The sequence below is a fragment of the Amblyomma maculatum genome, chromosome 8 (genome assembly GCF_055883805.1).
Source record: "Amblyomma maculatum isolate TAMU_Amacu chromosome 8, ASM5588380v1, whole genome shotgun sequence".
Taxonomy (NCBI): Eukaryota; Metazoa; Arthropoda; class Arachnida; order Ixodida; family Ixodidae; genus Amblyomma; species Amblyomma maculatum.
The window spans coordinates 109,119,955-109,137,192 of record NC_139351.1 but is presented as its reverse complement, the minus strand read 5'-3'; the positions used below and the strand labels follow the sequence as shown (position 1 = coordinate 109,137,192).

Here is a 17,238-nt window from a genome sequence, read left to right as displayed (position 1 = left end):
TGCAAATTTATTGAAGAACCCTGGCTAGTTTTGTTCAAGCTTGGTTGCGGGCTAGAGTGCATCATTTTAAATGATGCACATTAGCCAGCTGGCAAACTTGCACTGCAATAATTTGCACAATGCTAACGAATTAGGAACAGCCCAACAGCTTGAGTAAGCATGAAGCATGCAATAAAAATGGATTCCTCACAGTTAAGCAAGGTGCGAAACTTTTGATTATCGGTTTTCAGATGGGCATCTTATGCACAACAGCTGTGCAGGAAACATGGATTTCATGTTTGGCGAAAGGAATTTTGGCTTTGTACACATCTTTGAATGAAGCTGAGCATTGGGCTTTTCAAAATGCATCATTTCATTTTTTGCATGTGCAGCTTTGTGGCCAAGCTTTACCTTAGCTTTGTCACTGCAGCCTCCTTGCAGGTTGTGCACAAATGTTGCTTGTTTGCAAGGCAGAATCTTGTAGAAAATGTTTCTGCACTTGAACTTATGCCTACAGGTACACCAGCTGGGAAAACTTTTCATGTCGTGGATCTGTTTTCAGCCATGTTCACTTGTACCCTGCTGCGGTGGCTCAGTGATAAGAGAGTTTGATTGCTGATCCCAAGGATACACGTTTACTCTCAGCTGCAGTGGCAGCTGATGGAGGCGAAATGCAAGGCGGCTTTGTACTTTGCGATGTCAGTGCACATAAAAAACCCAGGTGGTCAGAATTTTCTGGAGCTGTCCACTACAGCATCCCTCATAGCCTGTAGACATTAAACCCCATAAACCAAACAGAACACTTGTCAACTGTAAACTTCCATGAGGAGAAAACAATCTATGCAGCTCAAAAGCAGGCCCTGTGGCTGCAGACAGTTCACCAAAATGTACATGCAAAATTAATTGCAAAATAAAGTACAATCCCTTTGTGCATGTTACATAAGGCATTGCAATCCAAGGCAAGCACAGATGGTGGAGGTAGGTGCAGCGTATGTCTAGTTATCAACAGGCAGTATTTCTGTGCATATCAGCAAAGTATATGGGGTTTTATTTCCAGGCTGTAGGAGGGCCACAATTTTAGCCTCTTGGGAACCTTTATTGTGCACTACTAATACTGCTGCATATCATACGGCCATTTTTGCATATTGCCTCTATTGAAGCAGCATCACTTTTCTATGTAAAAGTGAATATTCTAGTGTCTCATTGCAGGTCTGCAATAATCATTGTAAAAATGTTGAGAATCTTTCAGACGACTGTGTACAAACTTGACTAACTACACATAACTTTCCGCATCCACAAAACCATATGCTGGCTTAGTCCTTTATCTTGGAGCTTCATTTGTCATTGGCAATTGTGCCAGTATTGCCAGTGACAAGTGGCACTTGTCCAACCTGCTCTTACATTGCTTGCACTGCCAATGAAAAAGGAATAGATTTGGTAAATACATTGATTGCATTTTCAACTCTACAGAGCCATAGTTATCCATGGAAAAAAAATGCGCATTTCAGTCTTTAGCACACATTTTTGGCATGACAAAAGTCACTTTATGATAGTGCCACACACAAAGAGTGCCGGTGGCGGTGATGCCTCAAAAAAAAAAAAAGAGCTCTTTCGTAAAGTAGTTCAGACAGCAGCTTTGCTGACAATCTAGTATTGTAACTGACAGTTACTCTGACCCCGTTTGCGATGTGCATACACTGGTAAAAAAAAAAAAAACTAAGATGGCGAAGTGACAGCATGCTTTACTAATGAAGGAAACTTTTTTGAATTAGAATGGTATGAAAAACATTACAACTAAACCTGGCGATGTTAGTATGTTTTTCGGGAGTTAATTTGGCAGTTACAGGGTTAACGTGCAGCTAACTCCATATAATTAGCATCAATTAAATGCTGTGTATCTTGGGGACCATCATTAACAATGTCATGCATGTGAGCCATCACATGCTTGAGTTCATTAAACATACAAAATACGTAGGCACCTTTTATTCAGATAGCATTTGTATACAAAATCAAAAGCACCATGGCAATGTCAGAAGCAGCTTAGGCATATAAGCACAGCCTATTTTGAACATGACGTGGAACAGGTTCCTTAGCCCTCATATTTTTCAGAGTCGGCTAACAAACAGATGTGCATTTGCAAAAACCTGCATGGTATGCAGATGAGCCATTCCTGCCACTAACAAAATGAGCCACTTCACAGATTTCCATATGGTCCTTCCAGGTTTTGAACTCTGCAAAAAGAAAGATTTTCCAAGTTGTCAAAAGTGAGTCTCAAAAAAAGACAGCTAGAAACAGAACTCTTGTAGACTGGAAAATACAAAATACAAAAAAAAAGTACAGGTATTGCCAACACCAGCAGATTGCACAAGTAAACTGCGTATGTTGACATCAATTTTTGGAAGCAGATTTCAGAGGCTAGGCTACACTGCCATGCAGTCAGCCATAACTACTGCTGGATGAATGTCAACATATCCAAAATGAGCTAGATAACTTCTTATAAGTTGTCCTTTGTGTGCCTTTATAGAGGCTCTGACTAGGTTCAGACTTGGCAAATAGACTTGTCCTCCACACTCATCGGTTCTTTACGATGCCGCCACTGGAAAGGCCTAAAGCTTTTCCTAGTGATTCATTGATTTGAACGACAACGTCTTCGATGGAACTCTGCCTGGTTGGGTACTTGAAACAAAAGTTTAAGAAACACCATCACCAACCAAATTTTTTATTAGAACCCGACGTTTCGGGACCAACTTGGTCCCTTCCTCAGGGGCGACTGAAGTTTGAGGCCCGCAGTAGCAGGCACACGTGGCGAAGTCCAATTGTGTAGCAGAGCCAGGGTAGCGTCCCCGGATTCCTGTTCACTGCTGCAGCTGTCAGCCGGATGAACCGAAAAAAGACGCGACGTCTTTTGAAAGGATTGGTCTCCACATCAAGTATGTTCACCTCGTCAAAGGTGATTTTGTGGTCGGCACATTCACAGTGCTCGGCGAGGGGGGTTGCTTTTCGAGTTCAATTGCCGGGCGTCATTTTTGTGCTGCAATATGCGCCGACAGATTTTTTGTTTCGCCGATATACGAGGCAGAGCACTCGGAGCACGAGATTTTATAAATAACGCCTGGTTATTTTTCTTTGGGAATACGGTCTTGTGGTAGCGGCAGAAAACGGCAGACTGTTGAGGTAGGTTTGTGCGACACACAGACGTGTTTGCGCAGGATGCGTGCAAGCGCATCACTGGTGCCCGCCACGTATGGGAGCACAATGCGAGGGCGCTTCGTCGTTTCCGTGCTGACCGACCCTCTTGTCCTGCTAGCTCGACGGCGGGAAGCACATTGGAATAAAGGCGCGTGTATAGACATTCTTCTTCAGATTGGCCAAGCATAGGCCGCTGCCTGCTACTGCGGGCCTCGAACTTTCGTCGCCCCTGAGGAAGGGACCGAGTTGGTCGCGAAATGTTGGGTTCTAATGAATAATTTGGTTGGTGATAGTGTTTCTTAAACTAGTGGTTCATCACACCGATTAACAAGCTAATGGCAGAAGGAGCACAGGTAACTTCTTCAAGAGCCTACATATGCTCTTTGCAACCTTGTGTTCTTATTCCATCATTTACTATCAGCCAAAAAGAACTCAGCACTTTGTTTGACAGCATTATCTGCACACTGGATTCACTTTCAGAGTTTATTTCGTTGCAACAAGGTGCCAATCACGACAAAGGCACTGGTCATTGAACAACAGAATGCTCAGTGCTCAGTTTAAAGGCAGCAAGGAAACAGAGGTAAACCTGCCAAGTACAATGATCAAGAACAATGTAGAAGCAGTGTTGTGTTGTGGCAATTATTCGAGGTAAATCTGTGCATCATCATTGTACAACAAAAAGAGTAAAAGCTGCGTCCAGGTGGCGTAAAGCGTGAAAAAAAAAGAAAAGCTTTACGGTATGACTTCCCTCTCAAAGAAGCATCGGCCCAATGCTCTACATTGAATAGAAAGGTAGGCAAAAATAAACATCAAGCAAAATATAAACACAGTGCCCATCAGTTATAATAGGGCTTTAGGCACACAACATACAATTTCTGGACATGTATCATCCCTGGGGTGCTGTCAGCAGCATCTGGGGACAATTCCATAGCCCATTTCATCTAGATGAGTGAACTTGATTTGCGGAAACAGCAGCATAAAATTTATGGTTTTCATTAAATCCACGATGGTGATTCAGCATCCAAACCTAAAATCGGTCTGCTGGCTTGTAATCTTCATTGTCATTGTAGGTTACGTTAGGCATTGGTGCCTTGCTGGCTTTTTATGCGCAGCTGGGCGAGTCGTCGGGCTACTTCTGCACGCTGAAGGTGGGCAGTGACACTGAGGCTTTCCTTTTCCGTTACATGTGGCATCAGCATGACATTGAGCACTGTATTAAGGCGAAAGCCTTTAAAGGGAAACTGCTAGATTTTGTAGTTGTAGATTTTGATGAGTTTCAAGGAATCAAACGATTACAGGTTCCAGGTTAAGCATGCAAGATATCTTCGCGCTAGCGTTTCAAACAATGGCGCAAATAGCGATTTAAACCGCTTCAGCTATCGAGCTTCTCCTCACCACACAGCGACGCTTGGGGGGCACATAATGACATCATTGACGGCACCAGTATGTTTCCCGCATAGAATGGCTTGGTTGGGAGAAGTAAAAACAAGGCTACCAAAATTGAAGGCCCAGAAACATTGTTTGATGGCGTCAAAAAAGGCACCGCATGATGTGGGCGAAGGTAACGTAAAGAAAAATTATTACCGTCCGTGATGTCATCATCTAGCTTCTACGCAGTCCTTCAGTGCTGTGAGGAGAAGCTCGAATTGTAATCGTTGATTACTTCATCAGTTTTAAAGATAGCACACAAACACTTTGCAAGCATTACCGACAGCTTATGGAGAGTCAAATTCTTGAATGTCGCAGAATTCTCGAAAAGTGATGCAGCTGCGCTTTAATGGCTCATGCTGTCGGCGTTCGTTCGGTCACAATATAGCTTTCAATCAAATTACATCACCTGAAACCGAAACTAATGTCATCGGAAAGGTAAAAATCCTGCATCCACCGGGAATCGAACCTGCATCCCTCGCATCGCCAGCCTAAGCTTTAACCAACTGCGCCACGCCCGGGATCGTGAACTGCACATATATCTTGTCTACAGTGATTTGGTTTGGTTTGCGGGGTTTAACATCCCAAACGACTCGGGCTATGATAGATGCCGTAGTGCAGGATTCCGGAAATTTCGACCACCTGGGGTTCTTTAACGTGCACTGACATCGCATAGAACACAGGCGGCCTTGCTTTCGTATCCATTGAAAAGCGGCCGCCGAAGCCCGGATTCGATCCCGCATTCTTCGGAACAGTAGTCGAGCGCCGTAACCACTGCACCACCCCGGCGGGCCCTTGTCTATCATGAGGATGAGTTAAAACACACATCATAATTCTCCTTGTCTGCGTGATGCTAATGCGGCCACTCCCCTTTGTAGCGAGGGATCACAGAGTTCTTCATTGGGCCAATAAATAAAGGAGTAGAAAAAGAACAAAAACTATACCAACTGCTGTGCATTGGTCAAAAGTCCAGAAAAAAGAAATGAGGAAGGAAAAGGGGGGAGTCCTTCAACTTTTCGTTTACGCCACCAGTCAAGGCGGTGCTTTGTCATCTCTACTGCCCTACCCAGGGTGTGCTCTTTGGGTGGTGACATCGACTGCAGACCAAGTGCTGTCGAAAGAGTCTCCATCAGTGCTGATGTCGCAGTTGTAGGGGGGAGGGCCACAGTTTCGGGCACTCGATCACAACATGCTGTATGGTTTTATCGGCTGCGTCGCACTCGGAGCACTTGTGCGCAGAAAACCACTCCGTGCCTCGCAGAGTAACCCGTTGCCGTCCGCTGTCTCGTGTGTTGTCATAGATGTTCTCATTAGCGATCGTGTGTTTTGTGCTGGAGTCCACCGCCAGGGATGACTTCGCCCGTGCTTCGCTGTGCCATCTCTTCATTTCTGCTTCTCAAACCTGGTTATGGATCTGCTCTCTCCACGCAAGCTGGAATATCTCCAACAGGCCGGCTTGTGGAATTCCGTACTCCTATGCCAACCTTCGCGTTCAAAGCATCCATCTGGTGTTGGAGCACTTGAGTACGATGTACTTGTATACCTCGCTGGACCATCTATGGCGAAGTGCTCAGCCGGCGCTGCAAGGCAAGCTTGCGGTTGTCTCACATGCGACGATAGTAGCGCTGACAATGACGCTGCAATTAGTGATAATGACAATGACGGCATTAGCAATGATAATGGTGCATTTCGTTGATAATGATAATGAGAGCAAACGGATGCACCGTGTGCACCAGCAACGCTCAGCCTTTCGCACTTCTGCAGTGTAGATTCCACAGTGCTTTTGGAATTTTCGGGCTCCCTGCCATACACAAGGTGGAATAGAGTTGACCTGCTTCTCCGCTCCTAGCCGGCAGCAACAGCGCGGCAGGCTACTGTGCTGACATTAAAGCGAGAAACTAGTTACATCGGCTTAACTTTCAGGCCGACTGACTGTTAATGCATGCAAGGAGGACAATGCCACGGACAACGAGAAGTGGGTTTTTTACACGACAGATATTATGCTGTGCTTCTCGCTTTCTACAACGATAATTAGTCTGAAGAAGCCTTTGGCCCTTTGCTTCGGCGTTGCGAGTCAGGTAGTCAGTTGCTACTATTATCCACTTATTGCTAGATGTCAATGTCGGGAAATGACCTAGTAAGTCCATGCCGATCTGTTGAAATGGCCTCACAAGTGATTGGTTTGGTTGTATATCCTGCAGTCTTGTTAGCAGTGTTCGGTGGCGTTAGCAGTCGCAGTAACTCCTGACATAGTGCGTGACATTAGCAGATAGACGAGGCCAATATGGGCCAATATTATTTAACCTGAATGCGACTCAGAGTAAAATAAAGTTTAGACGCCCAGCTGTGGGCTCATCATGAGGGGCCTGTAGGATTTCATCGAGAAGGCCCACAGGGACAAGTAAGTAGGCGGTCAGGGTGCGAACGCCATTATAAAGCGCAAGGGAGGCTAGTCCACGTTTGAACACTCTTAAGTGGCAAGGATGACTTTCCTTCAAGGTAGTCGAAGTCTGAGTGCTGAAGTTGCGTGAAGTACGCCCCAAAATAGCATCGTTATTGTCTTCTTCCAGCACTTTTGGACAGGGGCTCGTGAAAAGCAGTACCATGTGTGCGTGGCCAAAATAGGTGTTTAGAGCAGCTCTTGGAGCAAGCAAATATGCTTTTTGGAGCAGCTAAATGGAGCAGAAAGCAGGACAGACGTTCTGAAACAGCTATGGAGCAGAAATGTTAATGTTTTATAGCAGAAATATCGGCTTTTTGAAGAAACTTCAGAGCATGTGGTCAATTAAATCTCCAATAAGTCATAAAGGCCTTTCTACCCTTCTTGGCAGCAGAAATTGTGCTGCTTACAAACAGGCCCGCTGTGTTCTGAAGATGTTTTACTGCAGACTGACTGTAACCAACATGTGACCAGCGTGCAATTTAAAGGCCCATTCACGATTGAGGATTGCAAAGGGTGTGCGATTAAGGAACCGCTCAGACTGACCGATGTTCACACTTGCAAAGGCAAACCGTGGGTCGCTTTCCCAAATTGGCCTCATTCAGAACGAGACTTGTCGACCTTGACTGCTCACCAAAACAGAAGCCGGATGTAAACCGAACTTCGATTCATATCAACTGTGTTGCTGATTGGTTACCGATTTAAGACCAGGAAGGAAACGTTGGACATGTACCTTTTTATATATGGGAGCGCTTGTTGCTAAACAAGCTAACTCTCAAAACGTAAGAATAATGTGCTTCAGATTGTATGCTTAAATAATACAGCATGAGCACATCTATTTTGGCCTTCTCGACAATCTCTAGACGAAGCCCAAAACAAGTCCAAGGATCGCTAAGGTTGCGCACTATAGTGAAGGCTTGCCAAAGTAAAAAAAAATATGCGAATGAAATATTTTTGCTGAAGAAAGAAAAAGGCTCTCAGTGACCACAATCCACGGCATGCATGCAAGAGTGCCGCAGTCACCATGAATAGCAGAAAACATGGGGATGATATCGTGTGACGTCAGCGCCCAAGGTTGCCAAACCATAAAGCTGCTTTCGCTATTAATAATAAAAAATCATTATAAACTATCTACTGCACTGAAATCTCAAATTTGGAGGATTTATAATTAACGTGAATGGAGTGAAATGCAATAATCAGTTTATGCTCAAATTTTAGCTGTCATGACCCCTTTAAGTGAATATAAATAGTTCAAGCATATGGTACCAACATAAGAAACACTACAGAATTATATGAAAATGTCACTGAACTACGAGCACGTGAATGAATTAAGCTGCTAAATTTGAAAATAATACACAAGACGCGGGCAGAGTCATTAAACAGAGCCCTAGAATATAATTTTTTCCATCTCCTCACCTTCAGGTGCATTATCTGCTCTGGTTTAGAGCTCTGCTCTTAGTTTAGTGACTTCACATAAAAACAGAACCTCATCTGGACGTAGAACTTCTCTATGCGAAGAGTAATTTTTCTGTCATTTTCAATTTTTCTGTCCAGGCTCGGGAACCTCTGGGCTTTTCAAAAACATCGCAAAATTATGAATGCTGCTTGTCTTAATCTCAATTATTGAAATGAAATAAATAATTTAAAGAAATCGAATTTTCCAGCGTGTTTACGAGCTTTGCAAGCTCTGCAGACGTATAAAGAAGACCTCGGTGGTCAAAATTTGAGATGAATTTGTTTTTTTTTTTTTTTTGCACACATAATTTGCTCAAAATTAGATACAGAATAAGTACTACATTTTGATTTGTGCCTGAACTTTCGAGCCACATATCTTGCAATATACCGGGTGCACGAGGCATTTGAGGATGCAATGTTGGCTTCAGGCAGAGAATATCTCCAGCAAATATATATATATTTTCACCAAACTTTAGGAGATATTTCTCTTACTGTTTATTTTCACATTACTCAATGAATTCGCCACTTGCAGCAATAACCAATTCAATTCGGCTTCGGAAATGGCTGCATGCACGGATCAGGTGGTTCTTAGAGGTACTGCCCATTGAGTTCGCAGTGGCGACCTTAAGAGTTTTTTGTGTTATGTGGCATTTTGTCGGCTTCTCTCTCAACGACGCCGAGTGTATTCAAATCTGGACAACTAGGAGGCCACAAGTTGGGAGTGATGTGGTTATTGGAAGTTGTTGGCCAGCCACTCGTGGGTGACGCAGGCGGTGTGGGCGAGAGCCGAATGTTGCTGAAAGATACAAGGTTTTCCTTTCGAAACAGTATCAGTCCAGGGCTTCACAACGGTGGCAAGCACCTCTGCGTACTCGGCAGCATTAACGCGGAGTCCTTCTGCAAAACAGTGTGGCAGCATGACATCACCCTTGTTGCCGACGGCTGCTGACACCATCACAGACAGAAATTTTGTCTGCAATGCTGTCGGCACCTCATTAGCGCTTCCGTAAAGCCATCTTTCATTATGGCAATTAGCTTTTTGGTCTTGATCGAAGTTCATTTCATCTGAAAGAAAAAAAAAAGCATTCCAGGCTCTTCAGCTTGCCTAGCAAGCGCTTGGACCAGAGCAGACGATTCTCCCGAGCTTTACCAGAAAAGAATTGCGGCCTCCTCATGACACAGAAATGGTACCTCACGTCCTCGTGCACAGCAAGCCTGGCAGCTGACTCTACGACATCGAGCTCCTTTGCAATGTCCCACATTGACTTCTCTGGGTTGTCACTCACGATGACTTGCAGCCTCTGAAGAAAATCAGGTGTTCTGACGACGTCTGACCGCTGACTGTGCTTTTTCCTTTTCGCCACAGATGCCACGTCACCGTCACAGCACACTAGTTCTGTCCGCACTTTGTTAACGAAAGGCTTCGCAACATTTAGAAAGTTGGCAATTTCCAAGTCGCTGTGGCGCACGGCCAGTGCGATGAGGACTGCATGGCGTTTCATTTCCTGTGTCAACTTGTACGCTTCCATTTTTCAACAAACTGCGCAGTATAAATGATAGGGGTCAACCAACAAGAAGCCGCATGCCTAGATACATATGCTGAGCCTGCTGGTGTCTATGGCGATAAGGAGTAGTAACCTCAAATACCTCATGCACCCAGTGAGCTACGAGACTGCTATAACTGTGCCTAGTGACGGGCAATCAAAGTAGCTTCAACGTCCTCGAGCCCTCCCTCGTGAAGCAAGTGGTCAAATTCATCATTCGCAAAGAACACGCAGTGAGCAAAAAAAAAAAAAAGAGAGAAATTACACGCTCTCAATTTGTGTTTGAAGTTTTCAGGTGCAATCAAATCCATTCGCTACAACCCATCATGCTTCGAAAATCTTAATGAAAAGCATGGGTAAAAAATTGTTCAGAGTGCAATACGAAAGACCTGCAGTAGACCTGCAAGTAGTGCTAAAGGAACACTGAAAGAAAAAGTAGGCTTGCAGCGATGGTATACTGGCTCCTAATCACAAAAACACCACTTTCACTGAAAACAAAACTCTTATAAGGTAGAAAAAAGAGAACAGAAATGCAGGCATTGCAGAAATACAGAAATCGCAAATGCATGCACAATGACATGTAAGGGATCCCGGAGGCTGCCTAACATGTATTATGGTTGCATGTTTGAATTGTTAACTTTTGTTTCAAAAATGGCAAAAAGACAGGCTAAATAATGGGAGCCAAAAATAAATTTGCGCTTGGCAGTGCCACAGGCAGTCAGTTTCGTTTTGGTGTTTTGGTTCTTTGAAGTCACAGCTATGCATTTGGCATCACCACATGGTTTCATTTTTGATATACATGCTTTGGTTTACAAGTGCGGAGCATCAGAGTTTTCCTCTGATGAAGTTCATGCCTCAGTAAGCGCTTCTCTATTGAAAAATCTGGTATGAAATGCACACAGGATTAAGTTACAACTTACTGGGCAGAATAAACCTGCACAGACCCGAGTGGAGCTGGGAAAGAAAAGAAAGGCTAGAAAAAGTAAGATTTAAATTGCATGGGTGCTTAAGGGGAAAAAAAAAAAAAAAAAAAGCGAAAAAAAAAATGAAAAAAAAAAAAAAAACGGCCTCGAACAGGATTTAATCCTAAGTCCTTTGGAGTTTTAACTGAATGTCTTAGCCATTGCGCCACACGAACAGCTGAGACCTCTCGCATTACATTACTTGTGTAGTGCAATTGCATCCCAAGTGTGCTGAATGCTTTTGCTGGCTGTTAATAGTGTCACCGATGTCTCATATCTATGATAAGCATAGGAGTTTGCCAAACTATCTCGTAATATTTCTATTTCTCTATTTTCTGCTGTCCCAGCGTGCATGCACAGACCTTACTGGCACATCAGTTTGCCATCTGCAGGGCAGCGACGTTAGAGTACACCACATAAGGTGCAGGCACCCAAGGAAGCATTGAACGAAAGGGAGCTAAGTTGGTTCATATTAAGAAATACAATAGTGAAGGAAACGAAATAAATTGAGCAAAACAGGCCCTGTGTACCCCTTCTTTCTTTTAACTTTCTGCCACAATGCATTGTTCACGCCTTGCTGCTATTCAAAAAAGACCATCTGTAGCAGTCTTTACTCGTCACTCGTGATGGTAGCTCGGCAATGTTAGTGGCCGCATCCATAGCTTCGCTAGCTACAAACTTTGCCGCCACGCGGGCATTCGTACATTCTATCCTGTTAGTCAAGTGACCTCAACTCTAAAAAGCACCGCATGCTCTGTGGGTGCAAAGGTCAAGATTCACTGCGAGAACTTTGCAGTCAAGCTCAGGATCTATGCCTGGTGCAAACAAATAGACGGCTTTGGCGAACTGTAGCTTTAATTTCAGCTGCTGCTAGATTGCGCTGCTCGCTATGCATCAAGAATCACGGAGTCTATGTTTACACCATCGTTTGCATCATTTTCCCAAGTCTAAATCCCTTGGAAGGAAAACAGACCTCTTCAACTTCAAATCGAAATATCTCGGCAATAAATGTGTCTTGCTGCCGGACAAGTGACAAAAAAGTCACGAAACACTGCACTACTGAAATCTGGCAACAAAAAATATTGTGATGGGTCCCATACTGCAGAAAATCTGGCATCCATGAAAAATTATGGGCATGTATCTGGCAAGTGGCAGGAAGGTGACGCAGCACTGCAATGACTGTCCGCCAGGTTGTGTGACATCACAAGGCCACATGACATGACCAAGTCAGCAGGTGCTGCCACACAGGGTGCTTTTTATGGTATCAAGTTAAAAAGGAAAACAAAGAGAACATCGCTTGGAGCAATTACGCACCACTATTTGTTTCTTGCAGGTGTATCCGTGACAAAGGTTTGTGCATGCAGGGCTACCTGGAATCACTTGAGGCAAATCCTTGAAGCCTTTGTTATGAAATATTAAATATTGCAGAGGTTCAGCTCTCTTTGAACCAAGTCAAAAGCATTAGCCATCGGCCGGTGCCGCATTTGTAGCTGCCGCTTCAGTCTTGGCTTGATTCCGCTTTTGGTAAGCTTCTCGGCAATAGGCTAGTCTGGCTTCTCGTTCGATGTCTTGGCAACCTGTCTGGCATGGTTGCAGTCTCTGTCTTTGGCGCAAGTGGATTCCTCTACACCACACTGCCTCCTTTTGTCATGCCGCGTGGTGAATTCACCCAACACTATGCTCGCGGTCTCGACTGCACTTACCCAGAAATGTTTTAAAGCAACGAACAGAATATGGGCACACAAAACACAGACAACAGAACATGTTGGTGCCGCTGCAAATGAATGAACAACGAAATAGCTATTAGAAATGACAGCAGTGCCTACTCTGCTGGCAGAAATCTTGAGCAAAAATTTCTCATCAATTGGCCCTAATTGGCTATACAAGGCCATGCGACATTTTCCCATGAAAATAGCAGTGACTGAAATTTTTCATACTTTCACAATCATCTTCTAGCAAATAATGACCTCCTTTTGTTTCGTACTACATGCGCCATAGTGTCAGCAAATAAATTGCAATGCTGTTTGTACAGCAAGCGACTGCAGGCAAGGGACACGTCTGGGTGATATTTTTGAGGTAGTCGTGTAAGCAAGTTTCCAGGGCAAAAAAATTATGGCATGTAATTTCTTCCTAACAAAGATTACCAAAGTACTGCCTGCTGAGAACTTATTCTCGGCAAATAATTTCAACAGTGTATGGAGCAGAGCATGAATTCGGGCAGCCCGAAAACTTGGGCCGGGCTGGAAAATTGCCGTTTTTATGGGTCAGGACCTGGCTCGGCCTTGACATGCAGGCCTGGGCTTGCAGCTAGCAGTGGCGGAACGAGGCCAGGCTGGGTAAAGCTGTGTATGGCTTCTTTTGGAGATGGAATTCCAGCACTAAAATCATTCCGGTGGTTTATGAATAAACCACTACTAGTACATAGGTTGACAGAGAATGAGAGAAAGCTCATTTGTAAACAGAGTTTAATCAGTGACACTCGGTGTTTTGTCCAAGTAATTTAGTACGAACATGCCGGGCTGCATTCAATGACACAAGTGAAAAAAGTTAAAAAGGAAAGGCTCAAAACTCGATAGCGAACTGTACTACAATGGAGGTGTTATGAAGTGCTGTAACCTGTCAAGGCTGAATCGCATGCACGCGAAAACTCACGCGAACGCTCGTCGCTCGGATCTGCCGAAATAGAAAATTTCGCTCGTTCGCCCGGAAGTGAGCGTACGTCACTGCCGCTCATTTCGCATGCTTTCTTTATTTTGCTGTGTTGCATTGTGACTGTGCATTACCGCGTAAACATTTCGCTTTGTACGAACAATGGTGGATAGCCAAGGATTCAAAGAACGTCTAATCGCAACCGAAACAACAATAGAAACAAGGGGTCACGTGACTATTCGTGCCGATTACAGTGCAAGCAGTGCAAGTTCACACACATTCGATACTGTTTGCTGTAAATACATTTTACTTTGCCATGTTGTCGCAAAATAACGTTAATTCTTGCAATCGTTATGACCGTTGTTGGATTTGGCAATAGTTTTGATGGTGTACTAAGCCACTATGCCAGCCAAATGCCAGCTACTAAGCCACTATGCCAGCCAAATGCCAGCCACACAACCTACACAGAGCGTTGTCGCCGTTTCGCTCGGTTCGCGCTGTCGCGTGCATGCGTCTTCCCCAGTAGGCGACGGAGCGAACCATGATCGCTTACGCCGCGCCGCCTTGTCGCTTCGCTCACTTTTTCGCTCACATGCGTTTCCCGCTTCATGCATGACACAGCCCGTTTGCATAAGCACGTGCCTACTGAAGTACTCAACACCATCAGCTTAGGATTTCTCAGCAATCAGTGAGCAAGAGGGTAGCTTCTAACCTTTGTGTTACCGCTAACGGCTGGACATTTGAAGCCTCATAACAGCCCCTGGACAAGGACCTTCAATTGACTGCTCGGCAGGCAGCCATCTGTTCATAAAAATTCTGACTGTCTGCTTTGCCCCCCCCCCCCAAAGAATGTCTCTACGCTATAATAAATGCTGTAGGATAACAGCTTATTGCTTTAGGAATCTTTACATATCCAATAACATATACATGCACAATGAACAGATGAACAGACACTACCGCTTTTCGTCTCCACAGAGATGTGACAATGTGGCTGTGATTTCTTCAATGAATATGTAAATTTTGTTTTTTTCTGCCCTTGCCCACTCATGTTCCTGGGGCAAAGTTGCCAGGGGCAGTCTTTTTGTAGGTGATTAAGCAAAGAACTTGCACCAAGAGCCAATTGCTTATAAGGAGTCATAGTTAAAATGCCCGTAATCCATACCTTTTAAATGTACATTGTGCTAGATAGCTTTACATAAAATGTCTTGTCAAAATATTCTTCACCATGCCTTTGCTTCTGTCGGTGCTTTAGCTGTGCCCTTCTCTACCAAGAATATTTTGCAAGGTTTGTCTCTCATCTTGATTTACTGTTATGTGCTAGTTAAGCAATACATTTTTAAGGCGTCTGTTCAGACTTACTTTGCAGGTTTGGCACAGGCCCTGTCGTGGAAGCGCAGGCCGGGTCCGGGCCATGTAATCATTGCCGATGGGCTTGGAACCATGGATCCGGGATGGTCTTCAAACGTGGGCCAGGGAAGGGGCTGGAAAATCCAACCCGTGCAGGGCTCTAGTGAGGAGTGTAAGAAACTAAAGGTACAGGAAAAAAAAAATCACACACACAAAAGGGGAGCTCAGTAGCGAGTTCATTACTTCGAAGCACCGCTACGTGGTCTCCGTGCTACAATGGAGTTGTCTAAACGGTATTTACGTTACCATTTCTGTTGTCTCAACAGAGCTTATCCTTTTGTCGTACCCGACGCAAACTAGGCAAAATTTCATCAAGGGTACGCAGAATATCATCCATATAGCTGCCGCTTTTAGCTGTGAAAGGTTCAGTGCTAGTTTCGAGCTTTTGGTGCTCAATATGTATCACTAGTTTCAAGCTAGTGATGCTCGAGCGATATCATGGGCAAGTACTTTACCAGGATGTGATCAAAACGAACAGCGTATGGAGAATCGGGGCCAAGAACGTAAAAAGCATAAAATGAGCTTCGTCGCCCTAAGCAGCTAATCACTGACGAGTGCCGTGAGTATCTGGTTGATAGAAGACAAAGCATCAAGCGCCAGTTAGCAGCATCATAAGACAGTGCAGTGCTCGCCTTCAACAGTGCTAAATTGGCGCGTGCTGCAAGTGCATACCTTGGCACAAATCCCTGCAGTATGTGACAAATAAGAACGGTAAGCGGACAGCATATAACCACGAACATTGCACGCAAAACGGGCAGCTAAAATTTGAACATGGCGGCACCTTCATTGGCATGCTTTGTCCACAACTAAAATCTTTTCACAGACCGGGCACTAACCTTTCTGTACCGAAGCCGCAGCAGATGTGCCAGAGTTGTTCATGGCGCGCACGCCAGTCAGTTCGATCGCACCCGTCCGTGCAACAGGCACAGTCTCGTTTACTACAACAAAAGCCACGGCACCAAACCGCCGCCGCGGCACCGGCGGCATCCCCAAGCAGGGTGGGTGGCGGGCGATGAGCGGTGGCCCGCCGGCACGCCGTGCCCCCAACTAGGGACAATCCGACCTAGGGATTGCTAGGGATTCAGGGCGGCTGTCCAGCAAAAATCCAGGCAACACTGGCATTATTCATGGCGAGTTTTAGCCGCTCCCGGTGCAGCTCCTTGCGATGTAATAGGAAGCCTGCATGTTGCGCTGCAAAGGTGTAAGGGTGTGTGGCGCCATCAGGGGTACGCGGCGCAAAACAATTTTTTGCAATGGTTTGTAAAGTCGTCGTTAGATGTCGCTACTTCCCTGTCAAAAGGCTAAGAGTTTTGAAGAGGCACGGCCGGTCTCGAGGGAGAGCGCGCGCTCTTTACGGCCTTCTGAACGTTTCTCCTTGAGTTGCGCTCTCCACCGCCGCAAGGGGCGCGACCTGCTTACTGTTCGCTCCGCGTCTGCTTCAGTGGCGGTGGGTGGCTTTTGCTTGGTTTCGCGCTGTCGCTCGCGAGTTTCGTGGTGAGTGCAGCCCCGAAATGAAAGAACACAGAAGCTAGATGCTGCAGCGGCATGTCGTCAACGTACTACGCACGTGAACGGATATAAAAAACACTGTCGTTCAGCAAACGTTCGACACGCATGACATACATTGCGGCATAGTAGCTACTTTTGTCCATTTTAACCCGAATTTTTCCCAAGCGTGTACAAGAATAGGAATAAAAAACAACAATGAGCAGTGATCACATCCAAGCTTCTTCAAGGCTAACATGACAGCAACTCGTCTGCAACAGCAAAACCGTCTTTCAGCGCTAGATGCGAAATCATCCATGTAGCACCGAATATGAAAATAATTGCATAAAAATGTAATGTAAATTGCAAAATGCTTGCATGATATAAAGTATTAGTATAACAGTCAAATTAAACGCTGTAGGGTTGAGTTTTAAATGATATTACAATTCATATATTAGCCAATGTGTGCTTTTATAAACATTATTTATTTTACATATAAAAGTTATTTTAATAAAAGTTTTACATGATATTAAGCTTATTATGAAAACAATTAAAAATGGTTTGACATTCATGAAACCACTTGTGCTGGAAGTGGTAAAAAGAGGCCAATAAATGATGAAGGTGATACTCGATGCAGTGACTTACAAATGAGTTCACCTGCTATATCGAAAGTATGCATGAAACTTCTAAAGCGTTATAT

The 17,238-nt window shown here is 44.6% G+C and overlaps 1 protein-coding gene across 2 annotated transcripts; it reads right to left on the bottom strand.

Moving 5' to 3' along the window:
- Window positions 1-1,947: 1,947 nt before the first annotated feature.
- Window positions 1,948-16,165, bottom strand: LOC146182154 (uncharacterized). 2 transcript variants are annotated; one of them, XR_014700337.1, is made up of 3 exons: window positions 15,890-16,153; window positions 15,006-15,173; window positions 1,948-2,210 (listed from the first exon to the last, which is right to left on the bottom strand). XR_014700337.1 is itself a non-coding variant. In XM_084577166.1 (3 exons), exons 1-3 carry the CDS (start codon window positions 16,038-16,040, stop codon window positions 2,174-2,176), a joined length of 336 nt encoding a protein of 111 aa, XP_084433292.1. In that variant the 5' UTR covers window positions 16,041-16,165; the 3' UTR covers window positions 1,948-2,173. The 2 variants fall into 2 exon arrangements, 1 of the variants encoding a protein (XP_084433292.1); XM_084577166.1 differs by having other exon boundaries at window positions 15,006-15,153; window positions 15,890-16,165.
- Window positions 16,166-17,238: the final 1,073 nt, after the last annotated feature.